This window comes from Hypanus sabinus, chromosome 22 (genome assembly GCF_030144855.1).
Source record: "Hypanus sabinus isolate sHypSab1 chromosome 22, sHypSab1.hap1, whole genome shotgun sequence".
NCBI lineage: Eukaryota > Metazoa > Chordata > Chondrichthyes > Myliobatiformes > Dasyatidae > Hypanus > Hypanus sabinus.
The window spans coordinates 11,493,629-11,516,865 of NC_082727.1; the positions used below are offsets into that span (position 1 = coordinate 11,493,629).

Genomic DNA, 23,237 nt, shown 5'->3' on the forward strand with positions numbered 1-23,237 from the left:
TCCCCCTCCCCCTCCCCCTCCCCTCCCCCTCCCCCTCCCCCTCCCCCTCTCCCTCCCCCTCTCCCTCCCCCTCCCCCTCTCCCTCTCCCTCTCCCTCTCCCTCCCTCTCTCTCCCTCTCTCCCCCCCTCTCTCTCCCTCTTTCTCCCTCGCTCTCTCTCCCTCTCTCTCTCTCCCTCCCTCCCAACTCTAGGATAGGCTGGCTTTGGCCTCCAGCATATTTGCAGACATTGGACCTATGACTTTACCAATGGGCCTGGGATCCAGGGCTCCGATCATAGGGCCTTGAATCAACTCCCTATACTTGAAGAGTCAGTTTTTTTTTTACTAGTGTTTATGCACATCACCAGAAACTCTGAAGAAGGGTCTCAGCCCGAAACGTCGACTGTTTACTCTTTTCCATGGGCGCAGCCTGGCCTGCTGAGTTCCTCCACATTTTGTGTGTATTGCTTTGGATTTCCAGCATCTGCAGGTTTTCTCTTGTTTATGGAAAAACAACAAACTCTGCAAAATAGAAAAAGAAAAGAAAAACAAATAATCAGCATTCGAATCACTTTGTTGCCAATATGTGAAACATACCAGAATTGACTGTGGTGCCAAGTGTAAAACACAGGACAATACCATAATGGACGACATAATAGCAACCAACACTTTACAAGTCAATAGTGCAATCAGCCAAGAGCAGTCAACAATTAGCAGAACAGTCACATGTGCTAGCATCAATAATCAAACTTAAATGAATATATGAGCAAACTCAGTAATTATCAACAGAACAAGGACAGCAGGAAAGGCCATTTAATGGATGTTGTGCAGGGACAGTTACCTGAGTGAGTTGTGTTGAGAAACTGGATAGCTACAGGAAAGAATCCTTGGAGATGACGTGTGGTGCTGGTGGTGATGGGCTTGTAGCGTCTCCCTGATGTCAATTTGGTGAATAGGTGACCGCTCTGGTGAGTGGAGTCAGCAGTAATTTTTCCAGCTCTTTTCTTCGCTCTGGCGATGAACGGGTCTCTTAATGTCAGTACCTGACAGCCAATGATCTTCTCCACTGAGTGGACTACCCGTGCAACCTGGACTTGGAGAGAGAGGAAGCAGTAGAGAATTAAACGTTGATAGAGGTGGTCTCAACACTCTCAATGATGGCTAAAGATTCATTAGGAAATGCCCTGAGATGTGAAATCTCCTAAGCTGGTGTAGGAAAAACCGATCTCTGCTGGGCTTTCCTAGTGATGAGCGTGAAGTGCTTGTCTGACTTCAAGTAGACCCCAGACACTGCCTGACAATGAATTTCCAAGCAAGGACAGGTAGGGGGTTGCCAGCACAAGACAGCTCTCAGTTTCACTGTCTTGATAGCATTGAGCACCGAGTTGTTACAAGCACACCATGCTGCAGGATGTTCTACCTCTCCTGGATACCAGGTCAGATCATTATTAGAGATGAGATCAACTACAGTCACGTCATCCGTGAACTTTAGCATTTTAATGGATTTGTCTGTGGACGTACAGTCATTTGTATAAAGTGTGAAAGAACACAGGTCTGGGGAGAGCCCATGCTTATGGACATTGGATTGGACTAGTAGGAGTCCTGCCTTACATACGGCTTCTTTTCTGTCAGGAAGTTTGTAATCAGATGCTGTCGGGTACAGCTGGCTGTGGAGCAAATCTGGAGCAGTAGCATTGAAGGCGGAGCTAAAATCCACAAACAAGATCCTCATATAGGTGTTGGGGGAGTCCACATATCGAAGTCTGCAATGAAGGCACAAGTTAGCAGCATCGTCAACTGAGCAATAAGCAAACTGTAGTGGGTCAAGAAGAGGATCAGCAACTAGCATCAGATGTGCTGAGGTTTTCATAACTACTGAAGTCAGAGCAACTGGCCTATAATCGTTAAGTCCAGTGAGTTTGTCTTTATTGGGAACTGGAATGATTGTGGCAGCTTCAAAGCAGTCCAGAACCCTGCACAATTGCAGGGAGGTGCTAAAAATCTCAGTGAAGATAGGGGCTAACTGATCCACAGTATGCCGTGGATATCAAGTGAGACGTCGTCAGGGCATGCAGTTTTTCTCATGCTCTGTTTTACAAATAGTTAGTGGACGTATTCTTGCTTCACAGAAAATAGAGGGAGGGGGTGGGGGTGTTGGGGGAAAAAGGTTGAAGAAGGTGAAGGGGGATGATGACATTGGAATCACTGTGAAAAGGAGGGGGGGGTGGCAGCTCAGCATATCAGAGGAAGTGAGAAGAGATAGAATTTGATTGTACTTATCAATAAAACTAATTGATCTGATTGCCAAGGTAGGGGAGGAGGAGACTTGGCAGCACTTCTGTTTGAAGTTGATAAGACTTTGCAAAGAACTCCAAATTGAACAGATTTTGTTGGTGAAGTCTCTGTCTAGCTGAGCCTTTTAAGTGTCTTCCACCATTTTCAGAGCTTAATTAAACTGTCTTTTGTAGAGCTCTCCGTTTCCAGACGTGTGCACGATCCTTTACAGATCTGAGAGTCAACTCCTTGGTGAACCAAGGCTTGTCAGTGTTATACCTCATAATGATCTTTTTAGGAAGACACATCTTCATAGAAGAATACGTAGGATGTTACAGTGTCAGAATGAGGTTTATTATCACCGGCATACATCGTGAGATTTATTAACTTTATGGCAGCACTACAATGAAATACATGATCAATAAATATAGAGGAAAAAAGTTACATTAAGTGTGTGTGTATATATATATATATATAAAATAGTTGAATTAAATAAATAGGGCAAAAAAAAACAGAAATAAGAAAGTAGTGAGGAGGAGTTTATGGGTTCAATGTCCATTGAGAAATCAGGTGGCTGGAGAAAGAATTTGTCCCTGGATCGCAGAGTGTGTGCCTTCAGGTTTCTGTACCTCCTACCTGATAGGAGCAATGAAAACAAGGCATGACCTGGGTGGTTAGGGTCCTTAATAATGGACACTGCCTTCCTAAGGCACCACTCCTTGATGATGTCTTGGATACTATGGAGGCTGGTACCCACCATGGAGCTGACTAACTTTACAAGTTTCTGCAACTTCCTTCACTCTGTGCAGTAGACCCGTTCCTCACACCAGGTGGTAATGCAGCCAGTCCATGGTCAAGTCAAGTCACTTTTATTGTCATTTCGACCATAACTGCTGGCACAGTACACAGTAAAAATGATACAACGTTTTTCAGGACCATGGTGTCACATGACACCATACAAAAACTAGGCTGAACTACGTAAAAAACAACACAGAGAAAAAAACACACAACAACTACACTGGACTACAGACCTACCCAGGACTGCATAAAGCGCACAAAACAGTGCAGGCATTACAATAAATAATAAACAGGACAATAGGGCAAGGTGTCAATCCAGGCTCTGGATATTGAGGAGTCTGATAGCTGGGGGGAAGAAACTGTTACATAGTCTGGTCGTGAGAGCCCAAATGCTTCAGTGCCTTTTCCCAGATGGCAGAAGGGAGAAGAGTTTGTATGAGGGGTGCGTGGGGTCCTTCATAATGCTGTTTGGCTTTGTGGATGCAGCGTGTAGTGTAAATGTCCGTGATGGCGGGAAGAGAGACCCCGATGATCTTCTCAGCTGACCTCACTATCCGCTGCAGGGTCTTGTGATCTGAGATGATGCATTTACCGTACCAGGCAATGATGCAGTTGCTCAGGATGCTCTCAATACAACCCCTGTAGAATGTGATGAGGATGGGAGGGGTGGGAGATGGACTTTCCTCAGCCTTGGCAGAAAGTAGAGGCACTGCTGGGCTTTCTTTGCTATGGAGCTGGTGTTGAGGGACCAGGTGAGATTCTCCGCTAGGTGAACACCAAGAAATTTGGTGCTCTTTACGATCTCTACCGAGGGGCCATCGATGTTCCGCGGGGAGTGGTCGCTCCGTGCCCTCCTGAAGTCAACAACCATCTCTTTTGTTTTGTTCACATTCAGAGACAGGTTGTTGGCTCTGCATCAGTTCATTAGCTGCTGCACCTCCTCTCTGTAAGCTGACTTGTCAATCTCCTCAAACTCCTAATGAAACAGCTGCACCACGTGTGGGGCAACTAATTATCTGGTATTTGGGCAGAGCAAATTTCATGTTACAATGGGTAAAGTTCTCTAAAAGAAAATGACAGATTGGTAAATTGCACAATATAGAGAGACTGTGTTGGTACAGCACCCATCATAAAGAATTCTTTATGAACAACTTAATGAATAACTCTGTGAATAACTCCTTGAGGTGTGGTCTCCTGTCATAATACCCAACAGCCAGCTTGTGCATAGAAAACGCTCACAATCAAGTGATGAGGTGACATTGACAGTGTTGGTTTCAGTGCCCAGCATATCAAGGTCTCCCCCGGTTCTCTGAAAAGGGGTCAATGCATATCCGATACAAGACTGTAACAACTGTCGTGCAAGTGACACCTGGTTTCTGATATGTAAAATCCAGTGAACAGAACCTTCCAGCCAATTCAAAGTTCAAAGTAAATGTATTATCCAAGTGTGTGTATGTCGCCACATACAGCTCTGAGATTCATTTTCCTGCGGGCATTCACAGTAGGACAAAGAAATTGGGCACAATCAATGAAAAGCTACACACAATGACTGTTAAACAAGCAATGTACAAACGAAAAGCCAACAAGCCTATTCCCCTCATTCTGTCAGTTTCAGAGTACCAGCTCTGACACCTTCCTCTAAGAACATAACTGCTCCCTTTAAGAAGTCTCATGAATTCCAGCTTGTAATCACCCTCTACGTTAGGACATACTTTCTGGCAACTGTACTAAGCTTCCCCTGTATTCAAGGTACTGCATCGTCCTTCCTGCGCTGTAAAATTCCGTCAGGGAGTGGTATAAACTTCTCCGTCCCTTTGGACTTCACTTCCAGGATGCCACTTACCCTAGATCTTAAAGTTCTTTTAGCCATTGCCCTAGACGTTTGGTCAAAAGAGAAGAAAAATGAATTCAAGAGTAGTGGGATTACTCAAGTCCAGTATAACGTCTGCCCAGGGGGTGACTGTCGGTGGGTCCTCAGGTGCTGTAGAGGCCAATATGGGATCCGCATATTCTGGTGCAGTGTAGGGTGGGCAAGACTGAGTGGTGGTTATGATTAGTGGTTGGGGCTTTAGGTTGTCTCCTAGTAAGTCTCCTAGGAGTCTTTAGAAAGTCTCCTTTCGCAGCTGTAACTGCAACTGTATGTATTTTGAAACTGTATAGTTTCAAAAGAAAATACTGTATGTTTCATTAAAGGACAAGGGATTCTTCAGATGTGTACATCTTGAGGAATGCACACGAAGTGCCGGAGGAACTCAGCAGGTCAGGCAGTATCTATGGAGAGGAATAAACAGTCGACGTTTCAGGCTGTGAAGCGTTGACTGGTTTGCTCCTCTCCAAAGATGCTGCCTGACCTGCTGAGTTCCTCCAGCGTTTTGTGTGTGTGTTCCATTGATAATTTCAAGTATAGTAAGTCCTCAAAGGAGGATACGAGGTGACTTGATGGAGGTGAACAAGATTATAACAGGCATAGATCGTGGATAGCCAGAGATTTTTTCTTAAATCAGAAATGGCTAATACAGTTTTAAGATGATTAGAGGAAAGGAAAAGGGGATGTTCGAGGTAAGTTTTTACACAGAAAATGGTGGGTGTAAAGAATGCCCTGCCAGAGGTGGTGGTAGAGGCACATACATTAGGGGCATTTAGAAATTTGGATGTTATAACAATGACAGGCTATGCAGGAGGGAAGGGTAGGTTGATGCAACATTGTGGGCTGAAGGGCCTGTACTGTGCTGTAATGTTCTGTGTTTAAACTACATGCAAAAGTACCAATTTGTTTAGAAGAGCACGCTGGGGTATATTTGCATTTATAGCCTCAGTAACCTAGAAAGCTGGCTTTTGCAACAGTATTTACAAATATGTTATTATTCCAAGTGAACTTAGCATTCGAGATTAGAAAGCTTTTTCGTTTCTCTCCACAGCTTGATCTTCATGGTGCCCGCTGCTTGTTCACTGTTTCCTCAGTGGTGGTGAGTTTACTGTATAAAGTTCTGCAGGCTGGCAGTTAAACATTGTTGCTTATCAAACTCCAGTGTTGTGTTTGCTAACAGTGCTAGCTAAAAAGAAGCACCTGTACCAGGTGAGAAGGTGAGAGCACGTAGAGGACGATTTGAGAGTATTAGAACATGATCCATCATTGTTTTTGGAGATCCTTCTCTGCCAGCGCTCAGGTTGTGTTGCACATTTGAAATTAACACCAGGCACTTAAGTGGAGTTGTAGGCAGTATGACTCCTTTCTTTGTATTACATCAGATGCAAATTCCTTTCGAGAGTATCAGCATTACAGACATGACAGGTATCTGTCAAGCAAACAGGAATGTGCGGATTCCTTGTTTCATGGCTATGAACTCTACATATTAGTTCAGGAGTCTGGGATTCTTATTAATCCATATCTCTCGGTAAGTGGAACAGAACTCATAGATTCTACAATCTGGAGCTGGACCAGCCTGGCAGTCAGTTTCAGAGGGAACTGCACAGTAGCGTAGTGGTGGCACAAAGCGTTACAAGCATTACAAAGAGCAAGGAAATCCTCTTGCATTTGTACAGGGCCCTGGTGAGACCACACCTGGAGTATTGTGTACAGTTTTGGTCTCCAGGGTTAAGGAAGGACATCCTGGCTATAGAGGAAGTGCAGCATAGATTCACGAGGTTAATTCCTGGGATGTCCGGACTGTCTTACACAGAGAGGTTAGAGAGACTGGGCTTGTACACTCTGGAATTAAGGAGATTGAGAGGGGATCTGATTGAAACATATGAGATTATTAAGGGACTGGACAAGATAGAGGCAGGAAATATGTTCCAGATGCTGGGAGAGTCCAGTACCAGAGGGCATGGTTTGAGAATAAGGGGTAGGTCATTTAGGACAGAGTTAAGGAAAAACTTCTTCTCCCAGAGAGTTGTGGGGGTCTGGAATGCACTGCCTCGGAAGGTAGTGGAGGCCAATTCTCTGGATGCTTTCAAGAAGGCTATTGCAGTTACTTGGAAATCGGATACATATTTAAGTATAGATTGTTGGAAGAAAGAAATTTATGGCTGTATTCCATTAGAAAAAATCACTTATAATTTAAGAGATAAATATGAAACATTTCTGAAAATTTGGTGCCCTTATTTACAAAAGACAGGACTAAATATATAGGTGCTCTGAAGATGAAACAATTGGTTACTTGGGGAAAGAAATAAATATATATACTAAAGTTATTACGAACTCCATGGAGCCTGTGGGGATCTTCCAACAACCAGGCACTCTTTCTTTTTTTTTCTTTCTTTCTTTCTCTTTTTTTCCTATAAGGAAGTTAGGGGGGAGGGGGGGGAAGGGTTATATACATTTTTTTCCACTTTACTCTGTAATCACTTAAAAACACAATAAAAAAAAGTTTTCAAAAAAAAAGAAGGAGCTAGATAGGTATCTTATGGATAGGGGAATCAAGGGATATGGGGACAAGGCAGGAACCGGGTATTGATAGTAGATGATCAGCCATGATCTCAGAATGGTGGTGCAGGCTCGAAGGGCCGAATGGTCTACTTCTGCACCTATTGTCTATTGTCTAATACAGGCAACCTGGATTCAATTCCCACAGCTGCCTGTAAGAAGTTTGTATGTTCTCCCCGTGACCGCATGGGTTTCCTCCCATAGTCCAAAGATGCACCGGTTGGTAGATTAATTGGTCATTGTAAACTGGCCTGTGATTAGATTTGGATTAAATCAGGGGATTTCTGGGCAGTGTGGCTGGAAGGGCGGATTCTGTGTTGTCTTAATAAATAAAAATGGGGTTGAGTAACTGTAGGGTTTGCATGAGCAGGTGTCTGAATAGTCTGCAGGACATTGGGAATAGATTCAAGATCATTCATTGTCAATCTTTAGTACACGAGTATAAAGGAGAATAAAATAATTGTTACTCCAGATCCAATGCAGCATTAAAAAACACAATAAACACAGAGAGCACAATAAATGTAAAAAGAAATCCTATAAAACACAATGCACAGGTAACTGTTAGAGTGTGGGTTCGTCTACATAAGTGATGCAAGCTGCAGGAGGAGCGGAAGCAATTGGGAATGCATGTTAATGGGTGATTGGGCTTATGAGAGTGAATGTGTATGTGAGCCAATGAGTACGTGCGCAGAAGAGTTTGGATGAGTGTGTACTGGGGACTGGGGAGGAATGGGATCTGGAGAATTGAGTTGTACTTGGGATGAGAGTGAAAAAAATCCTTTCAGAGGCTACACAATAGGAGTGCTTTATGTTTGGGATGAAATATTGATCTGTTGCTGAATAACCAATAATACTGGTGCACTTTATAGACCACTCGGATGGTGGAAACTTTGCCATTGTAGCTGCTTTCTCAAAATATTTTCTTTTTCCACTTTTCCACAGTTGTATGCCAACTTCTAAATTGGACCCAGAGCTGAGGGATTCAATAGCCACCAAGTACGGAGATAAAGTGAAATACGTCTACTTCAACAAGGGGCTGTAGACTTTAGCAGCTGATGTCCTACAAAGAGCTGAGGACTCCTTTAAACTTTATGACAGAATCAATGTTACCAAAGAGAATTAGAAAACAGAGGAACAAACACAAAACACTGGAGGAACTCAGTAGGTCAGGCAGCATCTACGGAGAGGAATAAGCGGTCAATGTTTCAGGCCACGACCCTTCATCCGGACTGGGAAGGTTGGCCTTCCCCCACCACCTTATTCTGGCTTCCTCTCCAGTCCTGACGAAGGGTCTCGGCCCAAAAACATCAACTGCCTATTCCTCTCCATAGGTGCTGCCGGACCTGCAGTTCATGTGTGTTCCTCTGGGTTTCCAACATCTGCAAAACGTCTTGTGTTTACAGTTAGAAAACAGCCATGCACAGTATCTCACTACCACTGTGTCCCGGAGTGTCCCATCACAATGAAGTGTTTGGGTCTCTCACTCTAATGTGTTTACCATCTGTTAATGTTTTTCAACTTCATAGCTTGGCAGGGGAAAAACTTCACACGCACAAGAAAGATGAGGAACTTCAGACTGAACTGTGGCAGATTATGACTTGTATATGCAGAAGTGTACATATTCACTTCTTGGAAATGAAAATCTGCCTACTGGCTTTTTCCCAATTCAAAGTTGAAAGGAGGACTGTAACTTTGTTTTTAGACACTGCAGGGAGATGGAAAAGGGGTGGGCTAGGTACAGTTATCCAACTCTCATTAAATTAAAGAAAAGTATTCTTTTGTGAATTTTAAGTGCATGAAAATGGAATTTCAGTTGCGATGAATGGGAAGACTTGTTTACCCAGTGTCCACATCAAGCCTCCCTGTGTTAGATGACACTCAGTCAGGAAATAACATCTAACTTTGAACCTCAGGAAGTACATTTACTGAATATGTGAGATATTTGACTCACATTTCCAGTATCCCTGGATTAGAATTAAAAGCAAAGAATGCTGGAAACTTACAACATTTTGTGGATCTGTGACAAATGATGCGGAAGTACCTTATCAACAGAACTGGAAGAAGTTAAGAGATTTAAACTTCAAAAGAAACGTTTAGAAATTTTGTTTGTGTCAAAGTCAAGACTGGAATTGATACATAATTCTTTGATATTTTTATTGAGTGGGGTACTTAAATATACGGTGATAGGAGTGGGGTTGCTGAGGCCAGTTCTTGTATGGTACAGTAGCTTTCTCTACTGCCCAATAGAACCCTGGGTGCTCCACCTTTTCTCAACTCTTTTATGTTCAGTCACCTTCCATTGAAAACCATGTCTAGCATCTGCCAACCCACCAACTTTCTCCTAACTCTTTTCCACCTTGTCCCACCTCACTGCCAGCAACTCCTGTTGGATCCACTCGTGCCTCTTTGACTGCAGCCGTTCCTCACACTGCTGCCTCCAAAGTCGACCAAGTTTACTCTTTTGTTGTAACCTACACGTTGATTCTCAGAGTCAGCATGCACCAGTCTCTTGGTTTTCTTCAGAGCTGCCTAGACTCCAACCTCCAAAGCCAAGTGACTGCACTTCCCTCTTCTACAAAGGTCACTCATCAACCATCTGCTACGTTGGCCTCGATCCACTACACTTCCATGGAAAGCTCAGAACATAGAACAATACAGCACAGTACCGGCCCTTCGCCCAACTTGTTCCAACTTTTTAACCTACTCTAATAATCTAACCCCTCCTAAATAGTACTCCATGTACTTATCTAAGAGTCTCTTAAATGCCCCTAATGTATTTATCTCTACTGCCACCCCTTGCAGGGTGTTCAACACAATGTGGTAAACTATGTATTCCTGTCTGCATAGGCCCCTCTGCTGTGTAAAAAAAACTTACCTCTGACATGCCCCCTATACTTTCCTCCAATCACCTTAAAATTTTGCCCTCTCATATTAGCCACTTTGGCCCTCAAGAAAAAGCTCTAGCTCTCCACTCAATCTGTGCCTCATCATTTTATAGACCTGTATCAAGACGCCTCTCATCTCCCTTCGCTCCAAAGAGAACAGACCTAGCTCACACAGCATATCCTCATAAGACATGCTCTCCATAATACAGGTACCCCGTGAAGAAATAAATCTCTGCAGGAAGTGGAAATTTGAAATAAAATACAAAATGCTGGAAGCTCTCTTCAGTCCAGACAGCATCTGTAAAAGATCCACTTTCAGGTTCACTTATTTATTATAGGTGCATGGAAACATACAGTGAAATGGGTTGTTTCTGTTGTTCCTGGGATGTGCTGGGTAAGTTGTGCCACACATTCTGACACCAACACGGTATGCCTGCCGTCTTCAGCAAGCATCTCCAGTGCAGAACTCCTCAGCAGAACTTTATCAGCATTTTCCAAGTCCTCTGTTCAGCATTTCATCATGCTCCAATAAAACGTCTTGGGCCAGAAACATTAATTGTTTCTACAGATGTCGACCCTCTTGCTGAGTGTTTCTAGCATTTTCTGTTTTTATTACCCCTACAGATAAATGTTTACTTGGACTGTAAAGCTTACTACTTTTATCCTCTATTTTCCCTTATTTTTGATGAAATGGTTTTGTATTAATGCCTCAAGTATATCTTAAGTTCTAAGTTTTCTACTCTGCACCACTTTAAAACTAAGATAGTGCCTGATTTAGTTGCTGGAAAGGGTGGCCCAGCGGTTGTCATGAGTACACGGCAGGCACCCTGTGCATTCAGAGCTGTTGCATGCACCAGACAACGGCTACGTCATCTGCCCGCAGGCGGCCCTTCAGTCACAAATGCCCTTGAACCTACGTCAGTCACAGAAGCTGATGGCCCAGACTGTGCTGTGTGGCGACACGATACTGAGATGCTGTTTTCCGTGCTACTAGAGGTGGGAGGTGCTGTAATCCGAAGCAAAAAGCAAGTTGCTGCTGGAGCTGGGTGCCAACAGCAGGATGGACGGTCAGGCTGAACTCTGCACCAGTTCCCTGCTTCCACAATTCCAGCTTCGTTCTCCCTCCACGTTAAGTGCTGTTTGTTTTTGCCACAAAAGACTAAGATAAAGGAGCCTAATCAGGCCATTCACCTCATCAAGCTGATCTATCACAGCTGATTTATTATCTCTCTCAACCCCATTCTCTTGCCTTCTCCCTCTAACCTTTGACAAACTTACTAATCAAGAATCTATCGACCTGTGCGTTAAATACACCCGATGACCTGGCCTCCACAGCCACTTGTGGCAATTAATTCCACCCATTCACTCCCCTTTGGCTCAGCAATTCCTCCTCATCTCTGTTCTAAAGGGACAACGTGCTTCTATTCTGAACTTGTGCCCTCTGGTCCTACATACTCCCACAACTGAGAACATCCTCTGTATGTATGCCCAATCTATCAATACTTTTCAACATTTAGAGGGCTTTAATGAGATTGCCCCCCCCCCACCCTCCACCTCGTTCTTCTAAACTCCAGCAAGTACAGGCCAGGAGAATTTATAATGCTGCTTCATGAAAAAAATGCTCTAGTTCTTACAAACACGTGTTTGTCCACATTTTAAGTAGGAATGGGCAACCTAGCCCCTCCACTCTGCTTTATCATTAAATATAAACATTGATCAAACTCCCACATGCCCCCTTTACCTCTAACCTTTGACCCTCTTGATCTTCAATAATCCATCCACTTCTGCCTTAAAAAGTATTAAGAGGTTATTTTGCTGCTCTTTGGTGTGAGGAAGCGGGTTCAGAAGACTCTGCAACTTCCAGAAGGAAAGAGTTTCCCTTACGCAGTCAGCTGCTCGTATTGAAATGTGCACACCCCCCTCCAGAGGGTAGTTCCCTCCACCAGAGGAAATAATCTCTCTTCGGCCACCCTGTCAAGACCTCGTGGGATCAGTTGGTTACTGGCTGAGGAGAGGGAAGAGGAGGAAACAGAGGACGATGAGTGTCACGGTAGCATGGTGGTTAGCAGAATAATATTGCAGCACCTGTGACTCGAGTTCAATTCCTGCCGCTGTCTTTAAGGAGTTTGTATGTTCTCTCCGTGACTGAGCATGTTGCCACCACATTTCAAAGACACACCAATTAGCGAGTTAACTGGTCTAATGGGTATATTTGGGCAGTATAGACTCGTCAGGCTGAAAGGGCCTGTTACTGTGCTGTATCTCTGAATAAGAGTAAAATAGGAAACAGTGACTGAATGGACAGTGCTGATATCAGGACACGGAGAAAATCTTCAGAGACTGCTCTGGTACTCTTCGTTTCATTCTGTGTGCCTGTAGTAGATGCTAACTACTTTGAAAGGCCAAGCTCTCAATGGTGCTAATGTCACGGGGACCAGTTAGTAGGAGTAAACTTGCAAGCCTATGCTGGTCACTGGATAAAAATAGAATATTTCTATGAGGGCAATGGGGGACTGTTGCAAAACAAAATAAGCTGGAAAATTACATTGAAAATAAAAGCTCTTTTACAAGAAAACAAACATGCAGACTTGGTGTCTTGTCACTGTTACCACCCAATGCCAACCTGTCACTTAATAATTTCAAACTCTTTATATACAAATTCTACTATCTATTTAAGTACATACCTATTATCTGATGAATGCTCCAGAGTTTAATGCCATAATAAGGCTTTATGAATTGTAACTCAGTCTGTTCAAAACAAAATATAAGTCCGTCAGAATTGGGTTAGGCGAAATTTTAAACCTTTATTTACTTGACAATAACATTGGTTGAATGTTTGAGGTGTTGGCATCTGCTGCTTAGGCTTTTGTGTCTTGGCTTCCATGCCGGTGATTTTTGCCTTTCACTTTACACTTTGGCCTTCGTCCAGATCTTGGCGACGGGTGCGACCAACAAAGGCAGTAGCTCGAGCTTCTGGAATCAAACCCAAGTGCATGCACAAGTCTGTTCATAATGAGCAGGGTTTCAACAACAACTAATCTGACTTTTGCTAATTGTCGGTTTTGGTCTTGCTTTGTCCAACTTTCTTGCAGCAGGACTGGGTGGAACCCACTTTTTGTTTCTCTCCACCCCATTGTGTACACGTACACCCCCCCCCCCCCACACACACACACCACAATAATAGGGACAATTTTAATTATCATGCTGATTTGATGAGTTTGTTATATACGAGGGGTGATTGATAAGCTTGTGGCCTAAGGTAGGCCACAAACATTTACACACTTAGTCTAGCGGTCGTGGAGCGTACGGATCCCTTCTTTGTAGAACTCGGCATCTTGGACCTGCATGGGGTGATTGATAAGTTTGTGGCCTAGGGTAGACGGAGATGAGTTATTAACTTCAAACTTTCTGCATAATCACTCAAAGAGTTGAACTGCATGTGCGTGTAATGAGAGCTGTATAACTCATCTCCTTCTCCCTTAGGCCACAAACTTATCAATCGCCCCTCGTATTAAGAGTAGTGTAGTTCCTAATAGAAACCTTCTGACTTGTATACTTGAACAGGGTACTAGGCTTTGAAAGTGTTTGATAGGATGGATGGATGCTGTGAAAGACGTTACTGTATATAAATGCATGCTTTTCTCTGACTACCTGCCTATGGATCTGTTAACGCATTAAAATAGAATCGATTGTTCTATTCTAGGCCATTCTGTCCCTCCAGCCAGCTTCTATCATTTTGTCGGTTCATTGCTAATCTAAATGTTAACTCCATTTACTCAACTTGTGTTTAATAACCTTACGCTGTTAAAACCTATGGAGCTCCATTTTGTATTTTTAATCTCATTCTCAGTCCCTGCATCTTTTAAGGGAGAGAATTCCATGATTCTGGGTCAGATTGCCAAGCAGGTTGGGGAGCTAACTCCAATTTCCTGCTACACCTTGGGCTTCACGTGAAGTTAACGAAGTGGAAATCTAAAAGTGGTTGAACTGTGTCGAGTGAAAATGTACTTTGAATTTTTTTTCTCTCAATCTCCAAGGCTGTGTAGCCCTTGGCAAGTTGTTTTGTTGACCTACAGAAACTAGTTGGACCTTAAACAAATTCCATAACTTTTTAGTCATATAGATTCATCGGTCTAACGAGGCGTTAACAAAATGAGGCAAGCATAATTACAGAAAAGAAAATTAAATGTAAAAGCCAGTGACTCTCAGGATAGGTATCTGAAAACAATCAATCTTTAACAGATCAGTAGGCAGGAAGCATGTGTTTATATAATGTTTTTCAAAGTCTCTACCCAATAACAGCTGACTAGAAATTATCATAGTACGTGCTTCTGTTTCTTCTGCCTGATGGAAGAGGGAAGAAGGGAGAATCGGGCTGGGTGGGGTCTTCAATCTGCTGCCTTTCTGCTCAGCCAGCCTCTGTGCAAAGAAAAGGGCAGTCCACTGGGTCGAGTCCCAGATCTGGACTGACGGGGTAGAGGGGAAGGTGGCTAATATAAGAATGTTCCACGTCTTCCCTTCACCTTTTTTATAATGGCTATCTCCCCAATGAAGGGTCTCGAGCTGAAATATCAGCTGTCAAATTCCGTCCACAATTGCTGTCTGACCCCCTGAGTTGTTCCAGCATCTTGTGTGTTGGCCCATCTACTAGAATCCAGACAGTAGAAGGGACCAAGGAGAAGGGTACGTTTCAGGGGGGTTTTCTTTCTCAACTGACGGCTAAGCATAGAGGCACCCGCATGACACCGACAGAGCCAATGGATGTAGCGATCTTAATAGACAAATTTCATTAGCAGCTTGACAAGTGAACTTCCGCAATGCAGGCCGTCTGACTCTCTGGAAACTTTAACCCTTAATGCCGGTAATCGGCTGGGAGACTTTAAAGAAAGATAAAAGATTAGCTTTATTTGTCACATGTACATTGATTTTTAAAGAACAGTGAAATGTGTTGTTAGTTCATTGACCAACACAGTCCGAGGATGTGCTGGGACCAGCCCACGAGTGCTGCATGTTTCGAGTACCAATGCAGCGTGCCCACAGCTTACTAGCCCTAACCCGTAAATCTTTTGGAATGTGGGAAGGAACCAGAGAGTCCAAAGGGGTCCCACACAGACACGACAGGGAAAATGTACAAATTCCTTACATACAGCAGTGGGAATCGGTTTTCTCCAGCACTGTAAAAGGTACCTCCAAGAGCACCATAACCGTGCTGCGGCTTGGGGTATTGCGTGCCTCAATGTCCCGGGGAGCGATGCCGGCTGGAGTCAGGGCTTTATGCTTTGGCTCTTGGTCAGGTCACCCGTGCCAAGTAGGTCTAAGGATAGAGGCCTCCAGGTTCGGGGGTTCAACTCAGGGCTAACAACCCTGACTGGTAAGACAAAATAGTTAAGGAAACAGCAATGAGCAATCAGAGTGAGACGGTACAGTATTCCGAAGTCTCGCCCGACTGACAGCAGTGAAAACTGAAAGGAAGCTACTGACGTGATGAAGGAAGCCCTGAACCTTCATTGCTGCCATAACTACCAGTGGTGTAAGTAAGCAAGTGTCATAGCGTACCATCACGCTGGAAAAGCCCAGAGCTCTATATATACAAATGTGTCAATTCTTTGCCTTGAACATGACATATCACTCAATGATACCCTGGTCCTGTAATATCCAAGTGTGGCAATCCATTGCATTGAATATAACACCTGGTCCGATAATCTCAGTAGCTTGTGGCATAACCTGTGCAGAAAATGCGCTCAGGTCCGCTCTACGCTACACTCGGCCAACACCTCGAGTCCTTTGGATTACCGTTCTGCATTGATAATGGCAGCTCTGCAGCCGAGGGTGCCCTTCGTCCAATCCAGGGTAAAAATTGCAGATTTCTAATTCATACGCAGCCCCCAGCACATTGACGTAATCACAAAGAAGGCACACCAGCGGCTCTTCTGTTAGGTGTTTGAGAAGATTTAGTATGTCACCAAAGAACCTTATAGATTTCTACAGAGCATTCTTACTGGTGGCATCACAGCCTGGTGTGGAGGGTCCAACGCACAGCATCGCATGGGTTGTAGATTCAGCCAGCTGCATCGCTGGAATAACTCTCCCCACCATCGAGGACACCTGCAAGAGGTGGTGTCTCAAAAAGGTGGCATCCATCATTAAAGACCCCTCCATCCAGGACACGGCATCTTCTCATTACTACCAATTGGACAGGAGCCTGAAGACCCACACTCAATATTTGAAGAACAGCTTCTTCCCCTCTGCCATCAGATTTCGAACCAGTCCATGAATCCATGACCACTATCTCATTATTTGTCTTTCACACTCCTTATTTACTTTTTGTAGCTGATAGTACTTCTTATGTCGTGCACGGTACAAAATAACAGATTTTACTACATATTGTATGTCAGGGACAAGAAACCTGATTGATTCTGGATATAATAGCGACACAAGGTGCTTGTAGCCCGACGCTGAGCAATTCGGAAACGACTTCTTCCCCTCTGCCACCAGATTCTGACTGTTCCATGAAACCTACCCCATTATCCCATTTTTTCGCACCACTTAATTATTTTGTAATTTATTGTGATTTCACGTCTTTGCGCTGGGCTGCTGCTGCAAAGCATCAAATTTCACGTTATAAGACAGTAATCATAATCCTCATTCTGAGATCAGTGGCGATCTGAAAAATCCTTAGGTGGGGAGAGGACCCTCACAGTCCTCATCTCCTTTCCTTTATTCCATGGTCACTGTCCTCTCCCCTCAGATTTCATCTTCTGCAGTGTTTTGTCAGCTACACCTATTACCTCCCAGCTGTTTGCACCATTTCCTGCTTGTCAACCCCCAACTCCCAACTTGGATCCTCCTATCACAATGCCACCCCTTCCCCTCACCTTTTTATATTGCCTCCCTCCCCTCTTTCTTTCCAGTCCAGATGAAGGATCTCGACCTGAAATGTCGACTGTCCAAATTCCCCCCACAGATGCTTCTTGAAGAAGCGTCCTGGCTTGAAACATCGACTGTTTATTCATTTCCGGAGACGCTGCCTGACCTGCTGAGTTCCTCCGGCATTTTGTGTGAGTCGCTCTGGATTTCCAGTGTCTGCAGAATCTCTCGTGTTTCTCAACCTCCAGCGTTTTCTGTGTTGCTGTTATTCCCAGAATCTGAATCAGGTTTATTATCACTGACACAAAGCACGACATTTGTTGTTTTTTAGCGGCAGCAGTATAGTGCAAGACGTAGAAATTACTATAAGTTACAAAAAAAATTAATAAATAGTGCAAAAGGGAAATAACGAGCAAGAGTTCATAGGTTTGTGAACTCAGGAACTCATGAAAAAGCTGTTCTTAAAATGTTGAGTGTGTTCCTGTGCATCCTGTCTCGTGGTAGCAATGAGAAGAGGGCGTGTCCCAGATGGTGAGGATCTTTATGACGAATGTCATCTCCTTGAGGCATCTCCCTTTGAAGACGCTTTCGATGGTGGGGAGGGATGTGCCATGGTGGAGCTGACTGACTCTACAACACCCTGCAGCCTTTTGTGATCTTTTGCCCTGGTGCCTCCATATCAGACAAGTGACTGTTGCAACCAGTCAGAACTGTACAACTTAAAGTTCAAATAAATTTCTTATGAGAGTATCTACATGAGACCATATACCACCCTCTGGGCATTCACAGGAAAATATGGGAGGATTTAACCAGAATTCACAGAATCAGAATCAGGGTTATTACCACCAACATGTGATGTGAAATTCGTTAACTTAGCAGCAGCAGTTCAATGCAATACATAAAAAATAATAGTAATAAATAAAATTAAAATAATAATAATAAATGGACAAGTAAATCAATTACATATATTGAATAGATTTTAAAAAACGTGCAAAAACAGTAATACTGTATAGTAAAAAAAAAGTGAGGTAATATCCGAAGATCCAATGATTGTTCCTTAATCACTGAGTGTGCGTCTTTAGGCCTCAGTGAGAAAAGGGCATGAAAAACTGCAAGCAAGATGAAAAAACAACTAATGTGTAAAAGACAGCAAGCTGTGCAAATAGAGAAATAAATAATAATAAATAAGCAATAAATACTGAAAAGATGAGATAAAGAGTCCTTGAAAGTGATGAAGGGTCTTGGCCCGAAACGTCGACTGTACTTCTTCCCACAGATGCTGCCTGGCCCGTTGCATTCCACCAGCATTGTGTGTGTGTTCCTTAAAAGTGAGCCTTTAGTTTGTGGGAACAGTTCAGTGATGGGGCAAGTGGAGATGAGTGAAGGTATCCCCTTTGGTTCAAGAGCCTGATGGTTGAAGGGTAATAAGTGTTCCTGACCTGGTAGTGCAGGTCCTACGGCTCCTGTACCTCATTCCTGATGGCAGGAGTGAGGAGAGCATGACCTGGGTGGTGGAGGTCCCTGATGATGGATGCTGCTTTCCTGTGTCAGCGCTCTGTGTAGATGTGTGCAATGCTGAGGAGAGCTTTACCTGTGATGGCCTGAGCTGTAGCCACTACTTTTTGTAGGCCTTCCCATTCATGGGCGTTGGTGTTTCCATATGGTGCAAGTGGTTAGTGAACTCCCCACTGTGCAGACTTTCTGAAAGTCTGAGATCTTATGCTGAGTCTTCACAAACTTCTAAGACAGTAGATGTTCTGCTGTGCTTTCTTTGTAATGGCTGATCGTCTGAAATGATAACACAGGAATTTAAAGTTGCTGACCCTCCCCACCTCTGATCCCTCGATGAGGACTGGCTCAAGGACCTCCAGTTTCATAGAAACATAGAAAACCTACAGCACAATACAGGCCCTTCAGCCCACAAAGTTGTGCTGAACATGTTCTTACCTGAGAAATTACCTAAGGTTACCCATAGCCCTCTATTTTTCTGAGCTCCATGTACCTGCCCAGGAGCCTCTTAAAAGACCCTATTGCATCTGACTCCACCACCGCCGCCAGCAGCCCATTCCACGCACTCACCACTCTCTGTGTAAAAATCACCCCAACATCTCCTCTGTACCTACTTCCAAGCACCTTAAAACTGTGCTCTCTCGTGCTAGTCATTTCAGCCCTGGGAAAAAGCCTCTGACTATCCACACAATCAATGCCTCTCATCATCTTATACACCTCTATCAGGTCACCTCTCATCCTCCATCGCTCCAAGGAGTAAGGCCAAGCTATTCTCGTAAGGCATGCTCCCCAATCCAGGCCACATCCTTGTAAATCTCCTCTGCACCCTTTCTATGGCTTCCACATCCTTCCTACAGTGAGGAGACCAGAATTGAGCACAGTACTCCAAGTGGGGTCTGACCAGGGTCTTATATAGCTGCAACATTACTTCTCGGACCCTAAACACAATCCCGCGATTGATGAAGGCCAATGCACCGTATGCCTTCTTAACCACAGAGTCAACCTGCGTAGCAACTTTGAGTGTCCTGTGGACTCAGACCCCAAGATCCCTCTGATCCTCTACTGACTCCTGAAGTCAATAATCAGCTCTTTGGTTTTGCTGACACTGAGTGTGAGTTTGTTGTAAAACCACTCAGCCAGATTTCAATCTCTCTCCTATATGCTGGTTCATCACCACTGTTGAGTTGGCCAATGAATCAAATTGGCTTTGCTTACTCCACCAGCCAGTGGTCTGAGTAAAGGGAGGCATCACTTAATGTCTAATGTTACTTATTCCAGCAGATTTATCCTGCTTGGGCCACACACTGAACTTATTGATGAAATGAGTACAGAATGGAGAGTGCTATGAGATGAGGAAGGGTGGGGATGAGGAACAACAGGGGAGGAAAGGGAAGCAGAACTGGGATGAATCTGAAATGGAGCTAGGCCATACTCCGTGATAAGAGAATATGGTACAGGTGAAAGGGGATTCTGTTTGAATGGATATAAGAGTGTAGCTGCTAAATAAATGTTGATTTTTCTAATTTCCTGATCAAAGTCTTTCCCTCACCATGTACAGGTTGGTACTAGTTGGGTTTATTGTTGTGTGTGCAAATACAGTGAGGTATAGGTGCATTGAAAACACGTCTGCAGCACCAACATTGGCCAGTAAGTACAGACAACGCCAAGTATAAATTATACACAAATTATACTGAATAGTGAAGAGAGAGAAAAAGACCTGACAACAGTAGTTATTATCTATTTAGAATACAGACAAGGTATGCGTGTGAGGCCAGTTTACCGCGCTCGGTGTCAGATGTGGGAGGTCCTGGAGACTCACAGTCTCCCGACGGCCACACCTGCACCAGGCGTGTCGACCTGCAGCTCCTGAGGGACCAAGTTAGGGAACTGGAGCTGCAGCTCGACGACCTTCGTCTGGTCAGGGAAAGTGAGGAGGTGATAGGGAGGAGCTATGGGCAGGTGGCCACACCGGGGCCTGGGGGAGACAGATAAGTGGGTAACAGTCAGGAGGGGGAAGGGCAGAAGTCAGACGCTAGAGAGTATCCCTGTGGCTGTCCCCCTTAACAATAAGTACTCCTCCTTGAGTACTGTTGGGGGGGGGGACAGCCTACTTGGGGAAAGCAACAGTGGCCGTGCCTCTGGCACAGAGTCCAGCCCTGTGGGTCAGAAGGGTAGGGAAAGGAAGAAGAAGGCAGCAGTGATAGGGGACTCCATAGTTAGTGGGTCAGATAGGCAACTCTGTGGACGCAGGAAAGAAGCATGGATGATAGTTTGCCTCCCAGGAGCCAGGGTCCGGGATGTTTCAGATCGCATCCACGATATCCTGCAGTGGGAGGAAGAACAGCCGGAGGTCGTGGTACATATTGGTACCAACGACATAGGTAGGGGGTCCTGAAAACAGACTACAGGGAGTTAGGAAAGAAGTTGAGGAGCAGGACCTTAAAGGTAGTAATCTTGGGATTACTGGCTATGCCACGTGACAGTGAGTATTGGGATAGAATGAGGTGGAGGATAAATGCGTGGCTGAGGGATTGGAGCAGGTTGCACTTAAATCCCAGGTGGACCAACATCCTGGTGGGGAGGTTTGCAAAGGCTATTGGGGAGAGTTTAAACTAGAATTGCTGGGGAGTGGGAACCAAACTGAAGTGACGGAGGAAAGAGAGGTTGGGTCACAAATAGAGAAAGCCTAGAGACAGTGCGAAAAGGAGGATAGGCAGGTGATAGAGAAGGGATGCGCTCAGACTGATGGTTTGAGATGTGTCTATTTTAATACGACGAGTATTATGAATAAAACAGATGAGCTTAGAACATGGATCAGCACTTGGAGCTATGATGTTGTGACCATTACAGAGACTTGGATGGTGCAGAGATAGGAATGGCTACTTCAAGTGCCAGGCTTTAGAGGGAGGGAAGCAAAAGAGGTGGGGGTGTGGAACTGTTGATCAGGGATAGTGTCACGGCTGCAGAAAAGGAGGAAGTCATGGAGGGGTTGCCTATGGAGTCTCTGTGGGTGGAAGTTAGGAATAGGAAGGGATGAATAACTCTACTGGGTGTTTTTTATAGACTCCCCCCCCCAATAGTAACAGGGACATCAAGGAGCAGATAGGGAGACAGATTCTGGAAAGGAGTGATAATAACAGGGTTGTTGGAGTGGAAGATTTTAATTTCCCAAATACCAATTGGCATCTCCCTAGAGTGAGGGGTTTAGATGGGGCAGAGTTTGTTAGGTGTGTTCAGGAAGGTATCTTGACACAATATGTAGATAAGCCTACAAGAGGAGAGGCTGTACGTGTTACGGTATTGGGAAATGAACCTGGTCAGGTGTCAGGTCTCTGAGTGGGAGAGCATTTTGGAGATAGTGATCACAATTCTATCTCCTTCACCATAGCATTGGAGAGAGATAGGAACAGATAAGTTAGGGAAACGTTTATTTGGAGTAAGGGGAAATATGAGGCTATCAGGCAGGAACGTAGAAGCATAAATTGGAAACAGATGTTCTCAAGGAAACATACTGAAGAAATGTGGCAAATGTTCAGGGGATATTCATGTGGGGTTCTGAGTAGGTACGTTCCAATGAGACATGGAAAGGATGGTAGGGTACAAGATCCGTGGTGCACAAAGGCTGTTGTAAATCTAGTCAAGAAGAAAAGAAGTGCTTATGAAAGGTTCAAAAAACTAGGTAATGATGGGAATCTAGAAGATTATAAGGCTAGCAAGAAGGAGCTTAAGAATGAAATTAGGAGAGCCAGAAAGGGCCATGAGAAGGCCTTGGCGGGCAGGATTAAGGAAAACCCCAAGGCATTCTACAAGTACGTGAAGAGCAAGAGGCTAAGACGTGAGAGAATAGGACCAATGAAGTGTGACAGTGGAAATGTGTGTATGGAACCAGAGGAAATAGCAGAGATACTTAATGAATACTTTGCTTCAGTATTCATTACAGAAAAGGATCTTGGCGATTGTAGGGATGACTTATAGTGGACTGAAAAGCTTGAACATGTAGCTATTAAGGAAGAGGATGTGCTGGAGCTTTTGGAAAGCATCAAGTTGGATAAGTTACTGGGACCAGACGGGATGTATCCCAGGCTACTGTGGGAGGTGAGGGAGGAGATTGCTGAGCCTCTGGCAATGATCTCTTCATCATCAATGGGGACTGGAGCGGTTACGGAGGATTGGAAGGTTGCGGATGTTGTTCCTTTATTCAAGAAAGGGAGTAGGGATGGCCCAGGAAATTATAGACCAGTGAGTCTTACTTCAGTGGTTGGTAAGTTGATGGAAAAGATCCTGAGAAGCAGGATTTATGAACGTTTGGAGAGGCATAATATGATTAGGAATAGTCAGCATGGCTTTGTCAAAGGCAGGTCGTGCCCTACGAGCCTGATTGAATTTTTTGAGGATGTGACTAACACATTGATGAAGGAAGAGCAGTAGATGTAGTGTATATGGATTTCAGCAAGGCATTTGTTAAGGTATCCCATGCAAGGCTGATTGGGAAAGTAAG

At 44.3% G+C, this 23,237-nt stretch overlaps 1 protein-coding gene across 4 annotated transcripts in view; it reads left to right on the forward strand.

Moving 5' to 3' along the window:
* Nucleotides 1-9,251, forward strand: part of sfxn2 (sideroflexin 2) — a 125,918-nt gene extending 116,667 nt beyond the window's left edge. For 3 of the 4 annotated variants that reach the window (XM_059947050.1, XM_059947049.1, XM_059947048.1), the window contains exons 11-12: nt 5,971-6,018; nt 8,421-9,251. In XM_059947050.1, the coding sequence (XP_059803033.1) occupies nt 5,971-6,018; nt 8,421-8,520 (148 nt within the window). In that variant the 3' untranslated portion in view covers nt 8,521-9,251. The remainder of the gene's footprint in view (nt 1-5,970; nt 6,019-8,420) is intronic. The other variant, XR_009507388.1, reaches the window with a different exon arrangement.
* The last annotated feature ends 13,986 nt before the right edge of the window (nt 9,252-23,237 follow it).